Source organism: Bos taurus, chromosome 22 (assembly GCF_002263795.3).
Source record: "Bos taurus isolate L1 Dominette 01449 registration number 42190680 breed Hereford chromosome 22, ARS-UCD2.0, whole genome shotgun sequence".
NCBI classification, from domain to species: domain Eukaryota; kingdom Metazoa; phylum Chordata; class Mammalia; order Artiodactyla; family Bovidae; genus Bos; species Bos taurus.
This window is the reverse complement of record NC_037349.1, coordinates 51132449-51152228: the sequence shown is the minus strand read 5'-3', so window position 1 is coordinate 51152228 and position 19780 is coordinate 51132449. Positions and strand designations below refer to the sequence as shown.

Sequence of the window (19780 nt, the reverse complement as noted above, 5' to 3'; positions counted from 1 at the left end):
TTTATAGGTCACTACTTCTCATATCCTTAATTACATAACAGAGGTAAAAGCAACAAAAAAGATATATATATACTAAATATTTATCAATGAAAGGGCTTAAACCCTGGTCTCTGTCAGTCACATATCTCACGTAACAATTATGATTCTGGCACATGAAATACACTTCACACTATTAAAGTAAACACAGTTACATTCTGTGCATATACCTGGCATCTGGATCTCCCCTGGAACAACCCACATCATCACACATAAACTCACCTTGCTTTTGATCAAGATGCTCACTTCACCAGACTCTATAATGTAAAAGCTATCAGCCTTTTCACCCTGAAAAGGGAGAAGAGGTGAGGTCAGAGCCATACATATGTACTGAGGGACACAGAAATAGACAATCTTCACATCGCCTGAGTTCCAATTTTATTATTTTCCAAACCTACAAACCAATTGATGGCTAACAATTCAGAACAAAAACAGGAGGATCCTGATCACCAGGGATGTCAGTCCAACTACGACTGACAAACATCTCTCCTTCCTAACATAGAATATTCCCATCTGTCTCCGTGAATATACTCAGGCTGGCAACTGCACAGATCATATTCTTACAGTGCATGTTGGTCAGCTAACGAGACCTATGATAAGGGGTAAGTAGCCAAGTCGGCTGCAGGCAGTATCAAGGTGACTCCTGGCTAACCCTGGGTCATGAAGCCCAGCGATGATCTCCACCATCAAATACAGCCCTCCAGAGGACAGCGTGGAGCTGGAGAAAGCACCGCCTTGGTGAGGCAGGTGTCTTCATGGGGGTTGATGTCACTCTTACAAGCCTCAGGCTTTGCTTTGCTTGTTTTGATGTTAAACCACTTAGCTGAACCAGTTATTCAGGTAATTCAACAAGTAATTATTATGTGCCAGGCATGAGAGATAAATCAGTGGATAAACAATATCCCTACCCTTGTGGAAATTACAGTCTGGTAGAGTAAACAAACTGTAAATGACCAACATAATGAATCAGTAAATTATGCTGCTGTACTGGAAGGCAATAAGGGCCATAGGAAAAAAGTAGAGCAGGGAATGTGGGATCTGGAGTGGTGAGGGAAGAGATGTTATATAGCATACAGGAGCACCTCAGTGAGAAGCTGAGATGCGAGCAAAGCCTGGAAGGAGGTGAGAGGTAGGCAAGCAGATATGGAAGAGGAGGCTCTCAGGCACACATCAGTCTCTGACTTCTCACTTAACTTCTGAAGCAAAGACCATCTACATTGAATAATCCAATACTAATCATGCGCTCTCATTCCATGTGACAGGTTGTATGTCTTCATAAGACTTCATGTCCTTCATGCATCACACAGGGACCACACACAGCTGAGGCTGACATTCCTGAGTTAGTCTAGTCCTAGGTTACCACATAATAACCACTGCTCCATAGCCTTATAAGGGGCTGTCTGTGGATTTCTGTGTTGCCATGTTGGGTAGGTACCCTGCGTCCTTTGGTAGATAGATTAAACCATCCTTTGGTTTGATAGATCAAACCAGTCCATCCTAAAGGAAATCAGTCCTGAATATTCATTGGGAGGACTGATGCTGAAGCTGAGGCTCCAATATTTTGGCCACCTGATGGGAAGAACTGACTCCTTGGAAAAGACCCTGATGCTGGAAAAGACTGAAAGCAGGAGGAGAAGGGGACGACTAAGGACAAGATTGTTGGATGTAATCACCGATTTGATGGATGTGAGTTTTCGCAAGCTCCAGAAGCTGGTGATAGACAGGGAAGCCTCGCATGCTGCAGGCTACAGGGTTGCAAAGAGTCAGACACGAGACTGAGTAACTGAATTGACCCTACATGCAGCAGAACCAAATCACCAATAAGTTCTATTCGTGTAATACAAATAGCTTTAGGATATAAGTTGATGAAAGATGGGAAGCCATGAAGGAGACTAAAGAGGAGCCAGACTCAGGGCCACCAAGAGGGAAAATCATTTCTAGGTCCAAGAAGGGAGTTTCATAAAGGAAGATGTGATTACCAGTGTTCAGCGCTGCCAGGAGGTCAAGAGTAATAGTCAAATGTATGGAAACACTCTGGTGACCAAGACGAGAGTAGTGAGCGGTAGAGAACTGGAGAAGTGAGAAGTGGTAAAGGGCGGTGTCTGAGCCCTTTGTTTAGAAAGATATATAACAATTATAATTTAAAGTGCTCATTTCAATGCTGCAGCTTGATGAATTTTTACACTTCCCAGAATTTTTACACTTACAAAGTTCCCAGATGGTTGTCACACCTGTGTAACCACCCCTAGAACAAATGAAAACTGCCTGAGTGACCCCATTTTTACATTCTTGTGCCCAAATTCCTACTCTTTTGTTTGTGTGTATGTGTTAGTCGCTCAGGCGTGTCTGATTCTTTGTGACCCCATGGATGGTAGCCTGCCAGGCTCCTCTGTCCATGGGATTTTCCAGGCAAGAATACTGGAGTGCGTTGTTGTTTTCTTCTCCAGAGGATCTTCCCAACCCAGGGATTGAACCCAGGTCTCCCGCATTGCACACTCTTTACTGTCTGAGCCACCAGGGAAGATACTCTTCTGTCTGAGGTATACCAGTAATGAGTAAACCCGAAAAACCCTGGGCACCACAAGCACCGTCATCCCAGTAAAGGCAACTCCAGGTCAGTACATGCGCATGAATGGACTTTCCCCTGTGAACTCACTGTGCAGCTCTGGGCCTGCCCCTCAGGACCTGTGAGTAATAAACCTTGATTTTTCAAAGTTCCCAGATGGTTGTTGCTCAAGGTGCATCCTGCAATCATAATAAGAACCAGAAGGGCTGGTCCAGCTATGGCGTTGGCTCTGCCAGGGTAAATGTTTTGCGAAGGCTCACCACAAGTATTAACAGTACGGGCAAAGATGAGTACCCCAGGCATTCCTAGCCAACAGCATCACTTTCAATAGGCTGAGACTGTCCCAAAAGGCTCACTATTAAGATGTCAACTACTCCCCGAACTTATCTATAGATTCAACTTATGTAATCCCAATAAAAAAGCTCAGCAGGTTTTTTTGGTAGAAGTTGATAAGCTGGTTGTAAAATGTATACAGAAATGCACAGACAAAATAATTAAGAAAAAGAATAAAAAATTTGGAGGGCTTTAAACTATCTCATTGAAAGATTTACTATATAAAGCTATTGTAATCAAGACAACACAGCATTAACTGAGAGACAGGCATAGGTCAGTGGAACAAAAGAGACCAGACATAGACCCAAACATACATGGGTGACTGATCCTCATTCCAAGTGTCCAGGCAGTGGAATAGGAAAATGGTGCGGAAGTAACTGGACAGCCATACGAAAAGCTCTAATCTTCTCTATCTTGTAATTAATTCAAAATGGATCACAGATCTAAATGTAAGATCTAAACTAGGAGACTAGAATTGTATGGTTCAGTTTAGGAGCCACTAGTCACATGTCACTACTGGGCACCTGAACTGTGGCTTGTATAAATTCATAGGTGCTGTAAGTGTAAAATATATGTTGAATTTTAAAGACTGAATATCCTCCAAATGTAAAATATCTCATTATTAAATTGTTATATCACTTAGATGTTGGAATGTAATATTTCAGATATAGTAGGTTAAAATACCCTATTAAAATTAAAGTTCACCTGTTTTCTTTTAATTTGGCTGCTAAAATATTTTAAATTGTTTGTGGCTCACATAATATTTCTACTGAACAGTACTTGCCTAGAAGTTAAATAAGAGAAAATCTTATTGATTATGCAAACTTTTTTTTTTTAAGTAGGACATAAACAGAGTGAATTACAAGATGGAAAAAAATGACAAACTGGACTTGTCAAAATTTAAAACTTTTGCTTTTTAAGGTATTACTAATAAAATGTATTACTAATAAAATGAAGAGACAAGCCTCACAGCCACATTCTGGGATTAATATTTACAAATCATTTGCCTGGTAAAGGATTTGTTCTCAGAGTACATAAAGAATTCTTACAACTCAGGGGATTCCTTGGTGGCTCAGTGGTAAAAAATTCACTTGCCAATGCAGGGGACACAGGTTCAATCCCTGGTCAGGGAATCCCACAAGTTGCGACTAAGCCCATGGGCCACAACTACCGAGCCAGTGATCCAGAGCCAGTGCTCCGCAATGAGAGGAACCACTGCGATGAGAAGCCAGGGCACCACAACCAGAAAGTGGCCTCCGCAACAGCAGAAGGGCTGTGTGCAGCAATGAAGACCCAGCACAGCCATGAATCAATCAATGAATCTTTTTTTAAGAATTCTTACAACTCAATATATTAAGAAGCCGAATGACCGAATTTAAAATAGGGCAAAAGGGGTACTTCACTAAAGAAAACGTATGGATGAAAAGCAATCACAGGAAAAGATGCTCACCATCATTAGACATTAGGTAGATGTAAAATAAAACCAGAATGAGATATTCACTCTAGGATGGCTAACACTAAAGACCTGGTACTAAGTGCTGATGTGGATGCACAGCAGCTGGAACTCGTGAACACTGCTGGGGGAATGCACAGTGGTGCAGACATCTTAAAAAACATTTTGGCAACCTGTGAAACAAATATTTACCATGTGACTCAGCAATTCCATAAAAGCATATATCCATGTAAAGACTTGCATGTGAATGCTTATTGCAGCTTTATTCATAACTGCCAAAATTTGCAAAGACCCCAAATGGCTCTCAACTGCTGAGTGGAAAGACAAGTTATGGTACATCTGTATAATGGAATACTATTCTCCAACAAAAAGGAATAATCCTCTGAAACATACAACATAGACAAACCTCAAAAACATTATGCTAAGAGAAATAAGTCAGACATGAAAAAACTACACATTACATGGTTTCATTTGTGTGAAATTCTAGAAAAGGAATTTCTAAAGTGATAGAAAGCAGATCAGTGGTTTTCAGGAATAAGGGGGTGGGTGAGAGGATTTACTTAAAATACAAACAAGCAGCTTTCTGAGGTGATTAGAAAAGCTCTACACTATGATTACAGGGGTGGTTATAAAACTCTCAAATTGTATACTTAAACTTGGTAATTTTATTGTATGTCAAATACAGGGTAACAAAGCTGACCAAACAAACAAGCAGACAAACAAAACAACATCAAGTATGGTTTTTGCAGTTGGTCTGGGGTGGGGCCCAGGAACCATAATTCCTAACAATTTCTAACATTCTGATATAATGCTAATACTGCTGGTCCTTAGAGAAGTCTTGGTCAAGAGACACTGCCAAAAGGGGTCTATAAGGTGGGTATCATCTTAATTTGTGTCCATTCTGCACCACCACCTAGCACTCCTAACTTCAAGAACACACATATCCCAGAAGACACTGTGGGTTTTTATACCTCTTGATATACCTCCTGAAGGCCTGGGGCTTTCAGGACAAAGTAGAAGTTCTATGGGGGTAAATTAAAGCGCTGCAGGTTCAGAAACAAATGTGGCCAGTCAACACATTCCATCTTGGCAATTCAGCTGCACGTTCTTCCCATACCAGGACACCTGGCCTGGAACAAAGCTCACACCCACGGCCTTTGCTTACACTGTTCTCTTGCCCTGGAAGATCTTTCCCTGACCTCAAATGCTGAAAATGCACTTGTTCTTTCAGCTTAGTTCAAAGGTTGGTTCCTCTTTGAAACCATATGGAATACTTCCTTTTCTACATTCTCATTGTCATTCTTTCCTCTCTCATTATAGCACTTAAATCTGGTCCTACTTGTCTATCTTAACAAATACTTACTAAATCAAACCAACTTCTAATTAAAGGAATTATTAACAGTGGGGCTATCTGGAAAACAAAGGCATTTGGAGATGCCACTTAGACACCATTTATTCGTTAGTCCTTTTTCTCTGGGAGCATCTCTCTCTCCTTCTGCCATCAGTCTGATTAATTTCTGTGGCACTGGTTGGGTCAACTCCACCTCCAGGCCCCAGGGGTGGTCTGGGGATTTAGGTTTGTTCACTCTGAGTCTTCCTTCTAGCCCCAAGTAGGTTCAAGGAGGGCACATTCCTCAACCCAGACTAACCAGATATCTCCCCAGTGCTCCTTTTGTTCTTTTAATTAAAAAAATTTTTTTGGCTTCAGTGTGTGGCTTGTGAGATCTTAGCCTCCCAGCCTGACCAGGGATTTAACTCATGACTCTTGCAGTCGAAGCATGGAGTCCTAACCACCGGACTGCCAGGCAAGTCCCCTTCCCAGTGATCTTGCCAGAACCACTCACAGAGAAGTTTATAATATAGAAACGGAAATATAAAATTATAGATCTGAAAAATCTATAATGCCTTTTACATATAATTTAAAAAGCAAACACAGTAGATAAGAAAAATTATTACACAGCACTCATCATAATGTTCAAGTCCACTGTGTGGCGATCCTTACAGTACCTGAAGTAACAAAGGAAACACAACGGAAACATTAAAGGCACCGTACACACCTGGTCAGTCACTGAAGCCTGCTGTGTATTGGGTTAGCTAAGAGACACTGGGCCAAACAGAGAGAGAAAATACACAACCCTCTGACCTCCAGGTTTTAACAGTGATGAAGGAGGCTTACTCAGGGTTAAAAGAAAGCAATATCCAAAAGAACAAAACCAGAAGCCTAGGAAAGGTGAACAGAGGCCAGAGGTGAACACTGATGAGCTTCAGAAGATTCTGCAGGAAGTGTGCCTGAGGACCTTGCAGCGTGAGTTCCCCAGGATGAGTGGCAAAGACACACTAGTTCTACAGGAGGTAACTTCCAAGAAAGGGGCTGCCCGAGGTCCCCACTCACCTGAGTGATTATGCGCTCTCCATCCTTATAGACCTTTTCTCCTATTACGTCCACGATCTTCATTCGCTCTGACACCTGAAACAATGAACACACAAATTCTAAGGAAAAGACCTTCAATAAAAGTCACAAATACTGACAGTATCCAAACAACATTGAAATGGGCTAGAACAGTATGAATTACCATTTCACGCCAGTCAGAATGGCTGTGATCCAAAAGTCTACAAGCAATAAATGCTGAAGAAGGTGTGGAGAAAAGGGAATCCTCTTACACTGTTGGTGGGAATGCAAACTAGTACAGCCACTATGGAGAACAGTGTGGAGATTCCTTAAAAAACTGGAAATAGAACTGCCTTATGACCCAGCAATCCCACTGCTGGGCATACACATTGAGGAAACCAGAACTGAAAGAGACACGTGTACCCAATGTTCATCGCAGCACTGTTTACAATAGCCAGGACATGGAAGCAACCTAGATGTCCATCAGCAGATGAATGGATAAGAAAGCTGTGGTACATATACACAATGGAGTATTGCTCAGCCATTAAAAAGAATACATTTGAGTCAATTCTAATGAGGTTGATGAAACTGGAGCCTATTATACAGAGTGAAGTAAGCCAGAGAGAAAAACACCAATACAGTATACTAACGCATATATATGGAATTTAGAAAGATGGTAACAATAACCCTGTATACGAGACAGCAAAAGAGACACTGATGTATAGAACAGTCTTTTGGACTCTGTGGGAGAGGGAGAGGGTGGGATGATTTGGGAGAATGGCACTGAAACATGTATAATATCGTATATGAAACGAGTCGCCAGTCCAGGTTCGATGCACGATACTGGATGCTTGGGGCTGGTGCACTGGGACGACCCAGAGGGATGGTATGGGGAGGGAGGAGGGTTCAGGATGGGGAACACGTGTATACCTGTGGTGGATTCATGTTGATATATGGCAAAACCAATACAATATTGTAAAGTTAAAAAATAAAATAAAGCTGAAACTCCAGTACTTTGGCCACCTCAAAAAAAAAACAAAACAAAAACCTAACAAGAGAATTGTTTTAACAGCTTTTCTTAAGTTCCCATATACAGACTCATGTTAAAATAGGCTTTACCTCTAGTGATTTAAGAAGCGGCACAGATTCAATAAATGATTCAAACATCTTCCTCTTTTTTGCATTGTTTTTCACTATGATTCTTCTAAATGTCACACGGTCCTGTAAGAAAGAATATGAAAATTCTGGTGAGTGCCCGTGTAAGACAGCATCTGTCATTTAATTAAAACTATGCCACAGCAAAGATTAGAAGTCTTTGGAAGGTACTGGATCAACTGAGTGTTTAATGATACTTCAATGTGAGTCATCACTGGAAGAAAAAGATCTGCAGCCTGGACAAGACAAATGTCTCATGTTGTCACTTGCTGTCAAGTACTCAATGAGTGCCACCTATAGGTCGTAAATAAAATAAAAAATTGAAAAAGCTCACAGTCACTGTTCAAGGTGAAAAGATACACCTTCAAAAAAAGGAGATAAGACAGTAAGATGGTTCTTGCCCTAAAGGACTTTATAATCTCAATGGGGAAGTAATACAAAATTTATAGGAATTAAAAAAACCACAGTTCAAGACTGCATATGAAATTTGCTAAATGAACTATACAGACAAAGTGAGTCCCTTAAGAATTCTGAGGAGAGAGTGCATTCACAATAGCCTGGAGTGATCAAGGAAAATTTTGTTGCAAAAATATAAATTTGTCCGGTATCCGAAGGGGAGGTTTTATAAATTAATGGAGAGAGAAAGTAGGAAACTCAAGATGGAAGGCAGGCATGTGAAACATATCTTGACCCCAGCAAGTCAGGGATTCAAACTCGAGACAGCTAACCAGAGTTATGGTCAGGTACTTCTCCAATACATGTATGTGTGTATGGGGAGGGACATGAGCCAGGAGAATGTTAATTGCTTAGGCTCCTACAAGGTTAGGCAGTTTTTATACCTGAGTTAATTGCACCTTTCTTCTACCTTGGGCTCTCAGGAATAGAAATTTTTTTTTTTTGAAAGTATACTAATGACATCCTAAAGGCTGAAAGAATGAAAAACAGTAAGGGGGTAAGGGCAAATTTAGGTGTAGGTTTGCTATTTTAGTATTCTTGATGATGGGGTGGGAGCTGGGTGGAGGAAACACATAGAAGACAACTGCGAAGAGATGTCTAAATCGATTTCACTGGCTCATACACCATCAGAGTTCCCTGGTCCACTCCCATGCCAAGTTCCATCTACAGAAGTCACCTCCTGTGCCCTGTGCTCCTAGTGTAAAACGTGGCAGACTCCTACCCTCCCTTCCTAAACTGACGTACAAATGATGTCTGCCCTCTGGCATTAAGCCAGATTCTGCCTCTCTTTTCTTTTTGATCCATCTGCTTGCAAAAAGCCATGCAATCCCTGATTGCTCTAATGGGCTGCACCACTCGCCACTACTTTTTTGAAGTCCAAGGCTGGAGATGTATTAATATCATTTAAAATGTTACTGTTGTACTTTGGAGTATCACTCCATTATCTTTAGACTTCAGTTTCCATGTGTTTTCTGGGCCAATCGAGGCCAAGGGTGCTGTGGAAAGAGAACACTCAAGATTGAGACAATGGGAGTTATGAAGTTCCCTTCCTTATGTTTGAGTAGACATTGTCAAAAAACTAGTATTTCTAAATCCATTTATAATGTTACAAAGTGAAAGTGTTAGTCGCTCAGTGGTGTCTGCCTCTTTGAGACCCCCATGGACCACAGCCTGTCAGGCTCCCCTGTTTATGGGATTTTCCAGGCAAGAATACTGGAGTGGGTAGCCATTCCTTTCTCCAGGGGATCTTCCCAACTCAGGGGTCAAACCTGGGTCTCCTGCACTGCAGGCAGATTCTTAGCCATCTGAGCCACCGATAACATAACAAAGATTACCACAATTGTAGCAATGAACTGTATTTCCAGCTAAAGAGAAAACAACTGCTATCTCTTAGAGTGACTTATCTGTGTTCCAATCTTTCTGTGTATGCTTTTACACTTCCCAGAGCTTCCATGCTGAACAAGTCCAGCTCCTGTGACTGTGGAGGGTATAAAAAAGCACCACCCCAGCTTTCAGGGAGCTTCCAATGGAGCTGTGAAGAGGAAACTCCTACTGTGAAATGGTAGCCCCCTCAGCAAACAGCCTTGAAGTTCAAAAGAGAAAAATAATGCCACCCTTTCCTTTGACTGCAGAAGTTCCCTGAGAAAGATTCTACTGACTTTCATGCAAGCAAGACAAAGAGGGAAGAGACTAAGTGTAGCAGTTGCCCCTAGTAAAAGAAAGTGAAGTCGCTCAGTTGTGTCCGACTATTTGCAACCCCATGGACTATAGCCTACCAGGTTCCTCTGCCCATGGGATTTTCCAGGCAAGAGTACTGGAGTAGGGTGCCATTTCCTTCTCCAGGGGATCTTCCTGACCCAGGGATTGAACCCAGGTCTTCCGCCTTGTAGGCAGATGCTTTGCCGTCTGAGCAGTACGGAATCCAATCTGAGAAACTCAGTGGCAACACCAGGTCCTCCCTGCTTTAGCCTCAGAAGGCATTTCCAAGACCTTGGGAGGCACAAGTGAGAAGTCACACTGTGGAGGACACTCTGGGGGCACTCTCCTGAAGGAAGTACTGCAGCGTTGGAAGGGCTTGGACTGTAAAGCAGGAGAAAAAGACATCTAAAAAGATCACTTAAGGCAGCAGGGAGATGAATCTCACTTAAGATAGCAGGAACAGGAAGAAAGTCTGCACAGGATAAGGCGAGGAACTAGAAAGGCAGAGCTGGGATCTCAGGAGAGGGAGCTTCAGGAAGAGAGGGGTGGGGAGAAGCCCCACAACCAAGGGGCGCGGGTGTCCCCACTCGGTAGCACCCAACATATGCCAGGCACTAAGGGTATGGCTTGTCTCGTGTCCTTCTGTTTAATTCTCATATCCCAACCAGAAGGCAAGCAGTTTCACAGTTCAGTTTTAATAAATTTCTATTGAGACTTTCAGATTACTTAGGAATGGGTTAATTTCCAAGTGTTTGGAGATTTTCCTGTTATCTTTCTGTTACTGATTTCTGGTTTCATCCCACTGTGGTTACAGAACAGTTCTTTTGAATTTGCTAACTTTTTATATCCCAGGATATATGTAGTTTATCTCAGTAAACATTCACGCGCTTGAAAAGAATGTGTATTCTCTGCTGTTATGTGACGTGTCCTCTAAGTTTCAATTAGACCCTTTTGGTTGATGGTGGTGCTAAATCCTATAACCTTCCTGATTTTCTTTCTAGTTATTTATTGATTGTTGAGAAAGGGGTGTTGAAGTCTGCAAATACAGTTGTGGATTTATCTAGTTTTTCTTTCGGTCTATCAGTATTAGCTTTACATATTCTGAAGCTCTGTTGTTTGGTATATACAGCTTTAGGGCTTCTATGTCTTCTTGGTAGATTAACTCTTTCATTATTATGAAAATTATAGGGTTAGAGTTTGTTGCTTCTGGTAATTTTCTCTGCCATGAAATCTACTTATCTGATACTAACTTAATTTCTCCTGACTTCTTCTGGTTAATGTTTGCATAGAGTATATCTATTACTGTCCTTTTACTTTCAACCTACCTATATTATTATATTTGAGTGAGTTTCTTATTAATAGCATATTGTTGGGTCATTTAAGATAATCCATTCTACCAGTCTCTGTCATTTAATTGGCATATTTAGATCATCTATAGTAACAAATCATATGTTAGGGTCGACATCTACCATTTTATTCAATGTTTTCTGTTCTCCCCTCTCTTTTCTGTTCTTCTATTTCACTTTTCTTGCCTTTCCGTAGGTTACCTGAATTACTTTTTAGAATTCCTTTTGATTTGTACAGCTTTTGAGTATATCTCTTCGCACAGGTTAATTTAGCGGTTACTCTAGGTATTATATTTACATATGTAACTTACCATGGTCTACTGGTGTCAACATTTTAGAAGTGTGAGTAAAGTGTAGAAGCTTAACTTTCATTTCAGTTCAGTTCAGTCGCTCAGTCATGTCCGACTCTTTGCGACCCCGTGAATCGCAGCACGCCAGGCCTCCCTGTCCATCACCAACTCCCAGAGTTCACTCAAACTCAAGTCCATCAAGTCAGTAATGCCATCCAGCCATCTCAACCTCTGTCGTCCCCTTCTCCTCCTGCCCCCAATCCCTCCCAGCATCAGAGTCTTTTCCAATGAGTCAGCTCTTCACATGAGGTGGCCAAAGTACTGGAGTTTCAGCTTTAGCATCATTCCCTCCAAAGAAATCCCAGGGCTGATCTCCTTCAGAATGGACTGGTTGGATCTCCTTGCAGTCCAAGGGACTCTCAAGAGTCTTCTCCAACACCACAGTTCAAAAGCATCAATTCTTCGGCACTCAGCCTTCTTCACAGTCCAACTCTCACATCCATACATGACCACTGGACAAATCATAGCCTTGACTAGACGGACCTTTGTTGGCAAAGTAATGTCTCTGCTTTTGAATATGCTATCTAGGTTGGTCATAACTTTTCTTCCAAGGAGTAAGCATCTTTTAATTTCATGGCTGCAGTCACCATCTGCAGTGATTAGGACCCTTTGAAATATTTCCTCTACATACAGTGAAAATCACATAAGACAATGTTATAACTTTGCTTCAAGCATCTAACCTATTTTAGAAAACTAAAAAGGAGGATAGACTTTTATGTCTATCCATATGTTTACTCTTTTGGTTGTCCTTTCTTCATTCTTGATATTCCAAATCTCCTCTTATCACTTCCTTTCTGTTTACAGAACTTCCTTTAGTCATTCTTTCAAGGTAGGCCTGCTGGTGACAAAGTTTCTGAAGGAAACTTAATTTCTGAAGGATATTCTCATGAGGTATAGAATTTTCAGTTGACAGTTCTTTTCTTTCAGTTCTTGAAAAATGCTGGGATACATGGCAATTAGTATGAAAACCTGGGGAACTCACTGTCATATCCTTCCTTAAGTCCTGAAATCCCTCACCAGTCCACCTTCTCGCTTCCCTCTCTCAGGGTCGCCTATGTTTGCCTGTTGTATGATACCCAGAGTTTTCTAGCTTTAACAGGGAAGACTAGGGAGGAATGGGGCTATTCTGTCTTGGCCTGGACTAGAAGTTGTCATCAACATATTTTAAAACTGAGTTTATTTTCCCCCATTATTTCTTGATCTATGTTGAATATTTTAAGCACTGGGTTCCCAGGTGTGTGATGTATTTTCCTTAAGCCAGTTTATTACTCATCCCTCAGGACCAATCTTTTTTTTTTTTTTTTTTGTGGCTGTACCACACCACATTCAGGATCCTAGTTCACTGTGGGAACTAGGAATCAAACCTGAGTCCCTGCTGTGGAAGCAAGGAGTTCTAACCAGTGGACTTCCAGGGAGGTCCTGCTCAGGAGCATTCTTAATTCTGCACTAGTATAGCACAATAAAGTGCTTTAGTATGTCTTTAAAATGTGATTTCATTTGAGGAAATATGTTGATAATTTCAAGGTATATATTTAATTCTGCTTGTAGGAATTCTGCTTGGACTGGTGAGGGATTTCAGGACTTAAATGGAAACAAATTACCATAGAGGTGAACATTTTAAAAACAAAATCTGGAATTTGAACAAGAGGATGATTCTTTTAAGAAGGAAGAGAGTTATATATTTTGAAGGCTTGATACTGAAGGATGCAAGGCGGGTCATCTATAATACAGGACAGGACCTTAGCAGACTATGCCTAAGATATTCTGGGAAAGTTCTGTTTCCCAGAATACGGCTGTCAGCCTTTCTGGTCATCTAAATCTACTGACTATTGGCATGGACCAATGAATAAACAGATGGTCAAACACCATCTGTTAGTGAAAAGTTAGTCCTAGGATAGTTAGAGATGGAAAACACTTTTGGCAGAGCTTTCAATGACACTCATTTTTCTAGACTGGTCTCTTCTGTAGTTATCCTTCCTCTCTCTGCTTGTCTGATGAAAACATAAAGAGAAAATGCAGTAAGAGCTGACACAACTGCTAGGCCACAAGACCCAGTCTTTTCCATGTAATTTGTAATAAGCAGTCTGTTGACAAATCACTTCAGGGAAATGGAAAAACACATTGGTCAAGACCTTCCACAGTGTCTTTCAGATAATCAGCCATAATACATACCGTGAACCAACAGCCAAGGACAGAGACCCAGAAGTAAGGGGGATGAAAACCATGCTATGCAAGGAGGACCATTTCTCTAACTCACCAGTCCCCAAAGGGAGCCTTCTGAAGTGGCAACAATGGTAGCAGCTCTTGGGGTGTTGTACATCAGAGCTAGTTCTCCAAAACTTCCATGGTTGTCATACTGACCAACAGAGCGGGTTTGATTATCTTTTGTTACTAAAATATCATAGGTTCCCCTGGAAATACAATAAGAAACAATTTCATTTATAATGGGCAGGTATATATGAATAGAAGGTACATATGATATACAATGTTGTTATTGGGGGAATTCCAACAGATTTTTTTGCTAGCATATAGAAACATAATAGATTTTTGCATTTGACTTAGTATTATGTGACTTTGCTAAACTCATTAGTTCTAATGAGTGAACTTGGCATTTTCTAGAGGATCATGTCATCCGCAAACAAAGACAGCTTTATTTTTCTTCCTTTCCAACCTGTATTGCCCTTCCTCCCTCCCGTCAGTTCTTCTTTCCTCACTCCCTCTTTCTCTTTGCTTTATTGCATCGGCTAGGACCTGCAGTGTAATACTGCATGAAGAGGTGAAAGCAGACATGCTTCTCTGGTTCTCCATCTTAAAGGGAAAACATTCAGTCTGTCACCATTAAGTATGAGGTTAGCTATAGATTTTTTAAAATAAATGCATTTAATCGGGTTGGATAAAAGTCCCTTCTATTCCTATTTTGCTGAGTTTTTACCATGAAAAGGTGCTAAACTTTGTCAAATGCTTTTCCTGTAGGTATCGAAATGACTGGTTGGGTTTTCTTTTGTAGTCTGTTGAAAACTAGGATGTAGAATTGATTAAAATTTTTTAAAAATACAATTTTCTCTCTATTGATTGTTCATTAACAGTGGCTAAAGAAAAACATTCACAATGGATGGCATTTGGAGAAACAGGCACTCTCAATATACCACTGAAGCAAATGTAAACTTCCAAATTTCTCCAAGATAATTAACAACAGAACAAATTCCTTGAAGAGACCCTTTTACACAGTAATTTCATTTCTAGGGTATTCTAAAGGAGATAATAGAAGATACTGGAAAATATTTAACTGCAAGGATGCTCACCAGGTAATATTTATAACAGCAAAAATCACAATTTAATCTCCTAACAATAAGATAGGTCAAATATATGTCTATATTCATATTATGTAGTCAATATAAATGATGACATAGAATAATATTGTATCCTATGGCAAACCACTTCAAACAGATTTTTAAAATGAAGTCAATGTATATGAAAGCAATATATATAAATTTAATAAAGAGTTAACTACATTTTACATGTTTGATTGTTATCGGCTTTGAAGCCCTACCACTCCAGTATTTCTTCCTCTTCTGTCTCACATCTGGGAAAGTTGATAAGAAAACCTAGATGCCCCCTCATTTAGTGTTGATGGGAAATCCAAATCACACAAGAGCCTGCCCATATACAAGAGTACTCTACCTCAGCTCTACCTTCTACACCATGAAATACCAAGCCAGTCACCTCTCTGTGCTGTCTTAAGTCATTTTTGAACCTCTTGGGAACCTACCCTGTTCACCTTTAAAACACTCATTATGAGAATGATCAATCTTTTCATATCCTCTTAGTCTGTGTGTATGGTATGATCAGTCTTGATATCTGAACCAAATCTGGGGTAATGGATCTGACCTAACTGTAAGGCCAAGGGAGGAAAAAAGAAAGAATATACTCTGGTAATAAAATTAGGGCAAAATTACTTTCTTCTCTGTTTCACTTGTTTTTTTTCCCTTAAATTTCCTACAAAGAGCCTCCACTTGTCTGATAAAAATCACTAGGTATCACATGTTACACAAGAAGCAAAAAAAGTGGTGATATAACTTAAAAAATTTTTTCTGCCACTACTTATAGAATTCTATGAAGGAAGCCTAAGCATGACAGATAAAAGTAAAAGACTCTTTAAGATGATATCATTTGTATCATCTTTCCTCTTTAAATAAAACATTTCCTTTCTAACTCTAATTGGAACTATTTGTCATGGTATCAAGGGCCCAAAGGTTATCCAAGGAATACATTCTTGAACATTTTTCTGAACGAGCAAAAGGCTTTGATAAGGAAAAGGACTAGTTGAATCTAGTACAGCTACTTGGTACAGATAAAAAGACCCTTAAAAATCAGGGAAACAATTGGAAAGAATTGAGTAAGGTCTGCACAGTAGATGAGAGTACTGTATAAAATGTTAATATCTGATTTTTATAACTGGTCTCTGCTTATGTAAGAAAATGTCCTATTTTAGGAAATATATACATGTATTTGGAGATAAAAGGGCTTATACCTGCAACTTACTTTCAAACACAAAGCTAATCTGGTAAAACATTAACCCGGGAACCTAGGTTTCTAAGAATTTTTGGTACTATTTGTGTAACAATTCCTTAAGTGTGAAATTACTTGAAAGGAAAAAATGAAAAATAACTAACGGAAGACACTGGTGAAGAAACATCTTATTGATCCTAAACTCTGGTAAGTGTTCTTTTCAGGACTGAGAGGGGGTCAGAGGGAGTCCCCCAGATATACCAATAGTAATAGCTCAAGAGGTGAGAACACACCAGGGTGAGCAGGTTAAACCCTCACATTTCATGTCTCCCAACAGACCTAAACCTGGAACAGAGCCAAAAGGGGCCAGAGGTATGGAGGTTGAGGAAATATACCGAAGTGTAAAATCAGGCTAGGATTGAATGATCCAGATGACAATAAAGTGTCATGGAAAGTACTTCTCTTGGACACTTGCAAATAACATGTTTATAAAGCGCATCTTGCACAGCTCACCTAATTGTAGATAGTGGCAACCCAAGTATGCACTGTACTCAGGACTCAGGACAGCAGAAGATAGAGAAGGGCAGGCTGTGGACAGAGAGCAGCAAACTTTGAGGAGCTTGTTAACCTGGCCCTAAGTCCTGTCTGGGCTGAACAAGGCACAGGGTAAAGCACTTGCCCTGAACCGCGAATCTTACTAAGTACAGGTGTACAACTGCAAAACACCATCTCCTACCGTTCAATGACATAAAAGTTGTCTCCATCATCTCCTTGGTCAATGACATGCTCATCAACTTTGACCGTCCTTTCAAACATGGCATCAAGGACTTGGGATAGCTGTTCCTGCAGGAAACACACAAGGAGAAATGGCCTTTACGTTTATGAGGAAAAAATTTAACTGTGTTTATCTCAGGTGGTGACTACATGGGAGAAGTCCTCACATCAGACTATCCCCCACATCCAAGCAGAAATGCAAGGGTCTGAAACAAATGCCTTCCTGTGGCCATCCAGCTTTGCATGTCCACATACACAGCCCAGTTGCCAAGCTCTCTGAGGCAGTATTGTTTTTGAAAAAAAAAAAAACAAAAAACACAACATTCTACAATTTGTGTGAAAACAGCATCTAAACCATGGTGCCTATTCACCCAGCCACACAAGACTGTCACCTGCCTTGATGACACGTGTATAGCCATGATGGCTCTACTCTATCATGTGTAATGTTGTGACGCCACCTTCCTACAGGTGTTGATCTTAACAGGATCGTCAAATCTAACAGGCTGAGATGTTTCAGAGGTTATCTCATGAAGCAGCACAGCTGCCCTTCCTAGTCAAGCACATCACTTAATCTGAGTCTGTTTCTTTATTACAAAAAAGTGTTTAATAAATAGCTTCCAGCTCATCAACTTTCATGACTAAAGGATAAAAATCTATGGAAAATATTTATCATATAATAGGTACTTAATAAATAAGCTCTATTATCAGATACTTAATATTCCTATAGTTATTTATATACAACACATACAATTACTTACCAATATCACCTGCAATAACCAGAAGGTAACTGTACCAACAAATATTAAAATAATCAAAACAGTGCTATTCAATTCTAACAATACAGTGGTCTCAGTCTAGGGCCAGCATCCCTCTGTCAGTGACTGCTGAGCGAATGTGCATGCTAAGTCGCTTCAGTTCAGTTCAGTTCAGTCGCTCAGTCGTGTCCGACTCTTTGCAACCCCATGAATCTCAGTACGCCAGCGTTCCCTGTCATCACCAACTCCCGGAGTTCACTCAGACTCACGTTCATCGAGTTAGTGATGCCATCCAGCCATCTCATCCTCTGTTGTCCCCTTCTCCTTCTGCCCCCAATCCCTCCCAGCATCAGAGTCTTTTCCAATGAGTCAACTCTTCGCATGAGGTGGCCAAAGTACTGGAGTTTCAGCTTTAGCATCATTCCTTCCAAAGAAATCCCAGGGCTGATCTCCTTAAGTCACTTCAGTAGCGTCCAACTCTGTGTGACCCTATGAACTGCAGCCCACCCAGGTCCTCTGTCCATGGGATTGCCCAGGCAAGACTACTAGAGTGGGTTGCTGTGCCCTTCTCCAGGGGATCTTGCCACCCAGGGATCAAATCTTCATCTCTTATGTCTCCTGCACTGGCCGGCAGGTTCTTTACCACTAGCACCACCTGGGAAGCCCCAGTGACTGTTAGGGAGCACTAAAGACCAGTTTCAACTCACAGAAAGACTTTCTCTTTGGAGGATTGTGGATTGAAGGCCTGGCGAGGAAATAACTTTATTGCTGAATAATTCCATAGGATTTAGCATTCTGCTACTTAAACTAATGTATCACCAATAAGCAGCTCCTTAGTTCCCTAGTTCCATGGGTGGTGAATACTGTACAAGCTGACAGATACTATAAAAGAAGGCTTGCTATTCGTGTGTCCACATTCATGTGGAGTGTGAGCCCAGCATTGCCTGAAATCTATTTAAATATAGGTAACAAATTCAAATTTTCACATACAACACAGGCCAAACACATACATCTACACCTGGTGTGTCTGGCCTGTGGGCTGTCCACTGGCAGCCTCGTGTTCTGAGTAACAAATCTTCTAGCCCAGAAGATCTTCAAAAACATCAGTGTCATGAGACATAGAATAAGGTACGGGGGGAGCAATCTGGGTTAGAGGGACTAAAGTCATGCCATAACAACCAAAAGCAACATGTGATTCAGGACTGGAAAACAAAACGAAAAAGCTATAGAAAACTTTCCTGGGAAAAGCTTAATATGGACTGTATTTAGGTAATATTATTACAACAGTGTTAAATTTCATGGGCTTAATAATGATAGTGTGTTAATGGAGGAGAATATCCTTGTTCTTGGAAAATATAACTTAAGGCATTTAGTGGCTAAGAGCCATGATGTCCTCAATATACTCATAAATGTCTCAGGACCTAAAAAAGCAGTTTATACATACCTATATATGTGCATACATACACACATAAGGGACAGAATAAATGTGGCAAAATGTTAACAACTGGTCAATCTAGGTAAAGAATATATGCAAGTTTTGATTTTTCCATAAATTTGAAGATTTAAACACAAAAGTTTGAGAAGCAAATTGTTTTTAAACTGGAAACAAATACACTCACTGGAATGACTAAAATTTTAAAAGACAGATAATATCAAAAGTTGATAAGGATATAGAAAAACTGGGAATATCATATATTGTTGGAAGGAACACAAAATGGTAAAACCACTTTGAAAAAGATCCAGCAGTTTTGTATAAAATAAAAAATACATCTACCCTATGACTCAGGGATTTTTGTCCTCAGGTGTTTTATTGAAGAGTACAAAATGTCCACAGCATTATTATCAAGAGTTAAAAAACAAGAAATAGACCAGGTACCCACTGTCAGAAAAATGAATAAGCAAACTGGCATCTTCATATAATGGAATGCTACTCAGAAATAAAAGGGAATGAACTAACACC

At 40.4% G+C, this 19780-nt stretch overlaps 1 protein-coding gene across 1 annotated transcript in view; it reads right to left on the bottom strand.

Annotated features, from left to right (window-relative positions):
- Positions 1 to 19780, bottom strand: part of PRKAR2A (protein kinase cAMP-dependent type II regulatory subunit alpha) — a 70009-nt gene that overhangs the window by 3381 nt on the left and 46848 nt on the right. Inside the window, exons 5-9 of the mRNA NM_001191367.2 lie at positions 17028 to 17134; positions 14040 to 14193; positions 7897 to 7998; positions 6781 to 6855; positions 259 to 324 (exon numbers count right to left, since the gene is read on the bottom strand). Of these exons, the coding sequence (NP_001178296.1) occupies positions 259 to 324; positions 6781 to 6855; positions 7897 to 7998; positions 14040 to 14193; positions 17028 to 17134 (504 nt within the window). The remainder of the gene's footprint in view (positions 1 to 258; positions 325 to 6780; positions 6856 to 7896; positions 7999 to 14039; positions 14194 to 17027; positions 17135 to 19780) is intronic.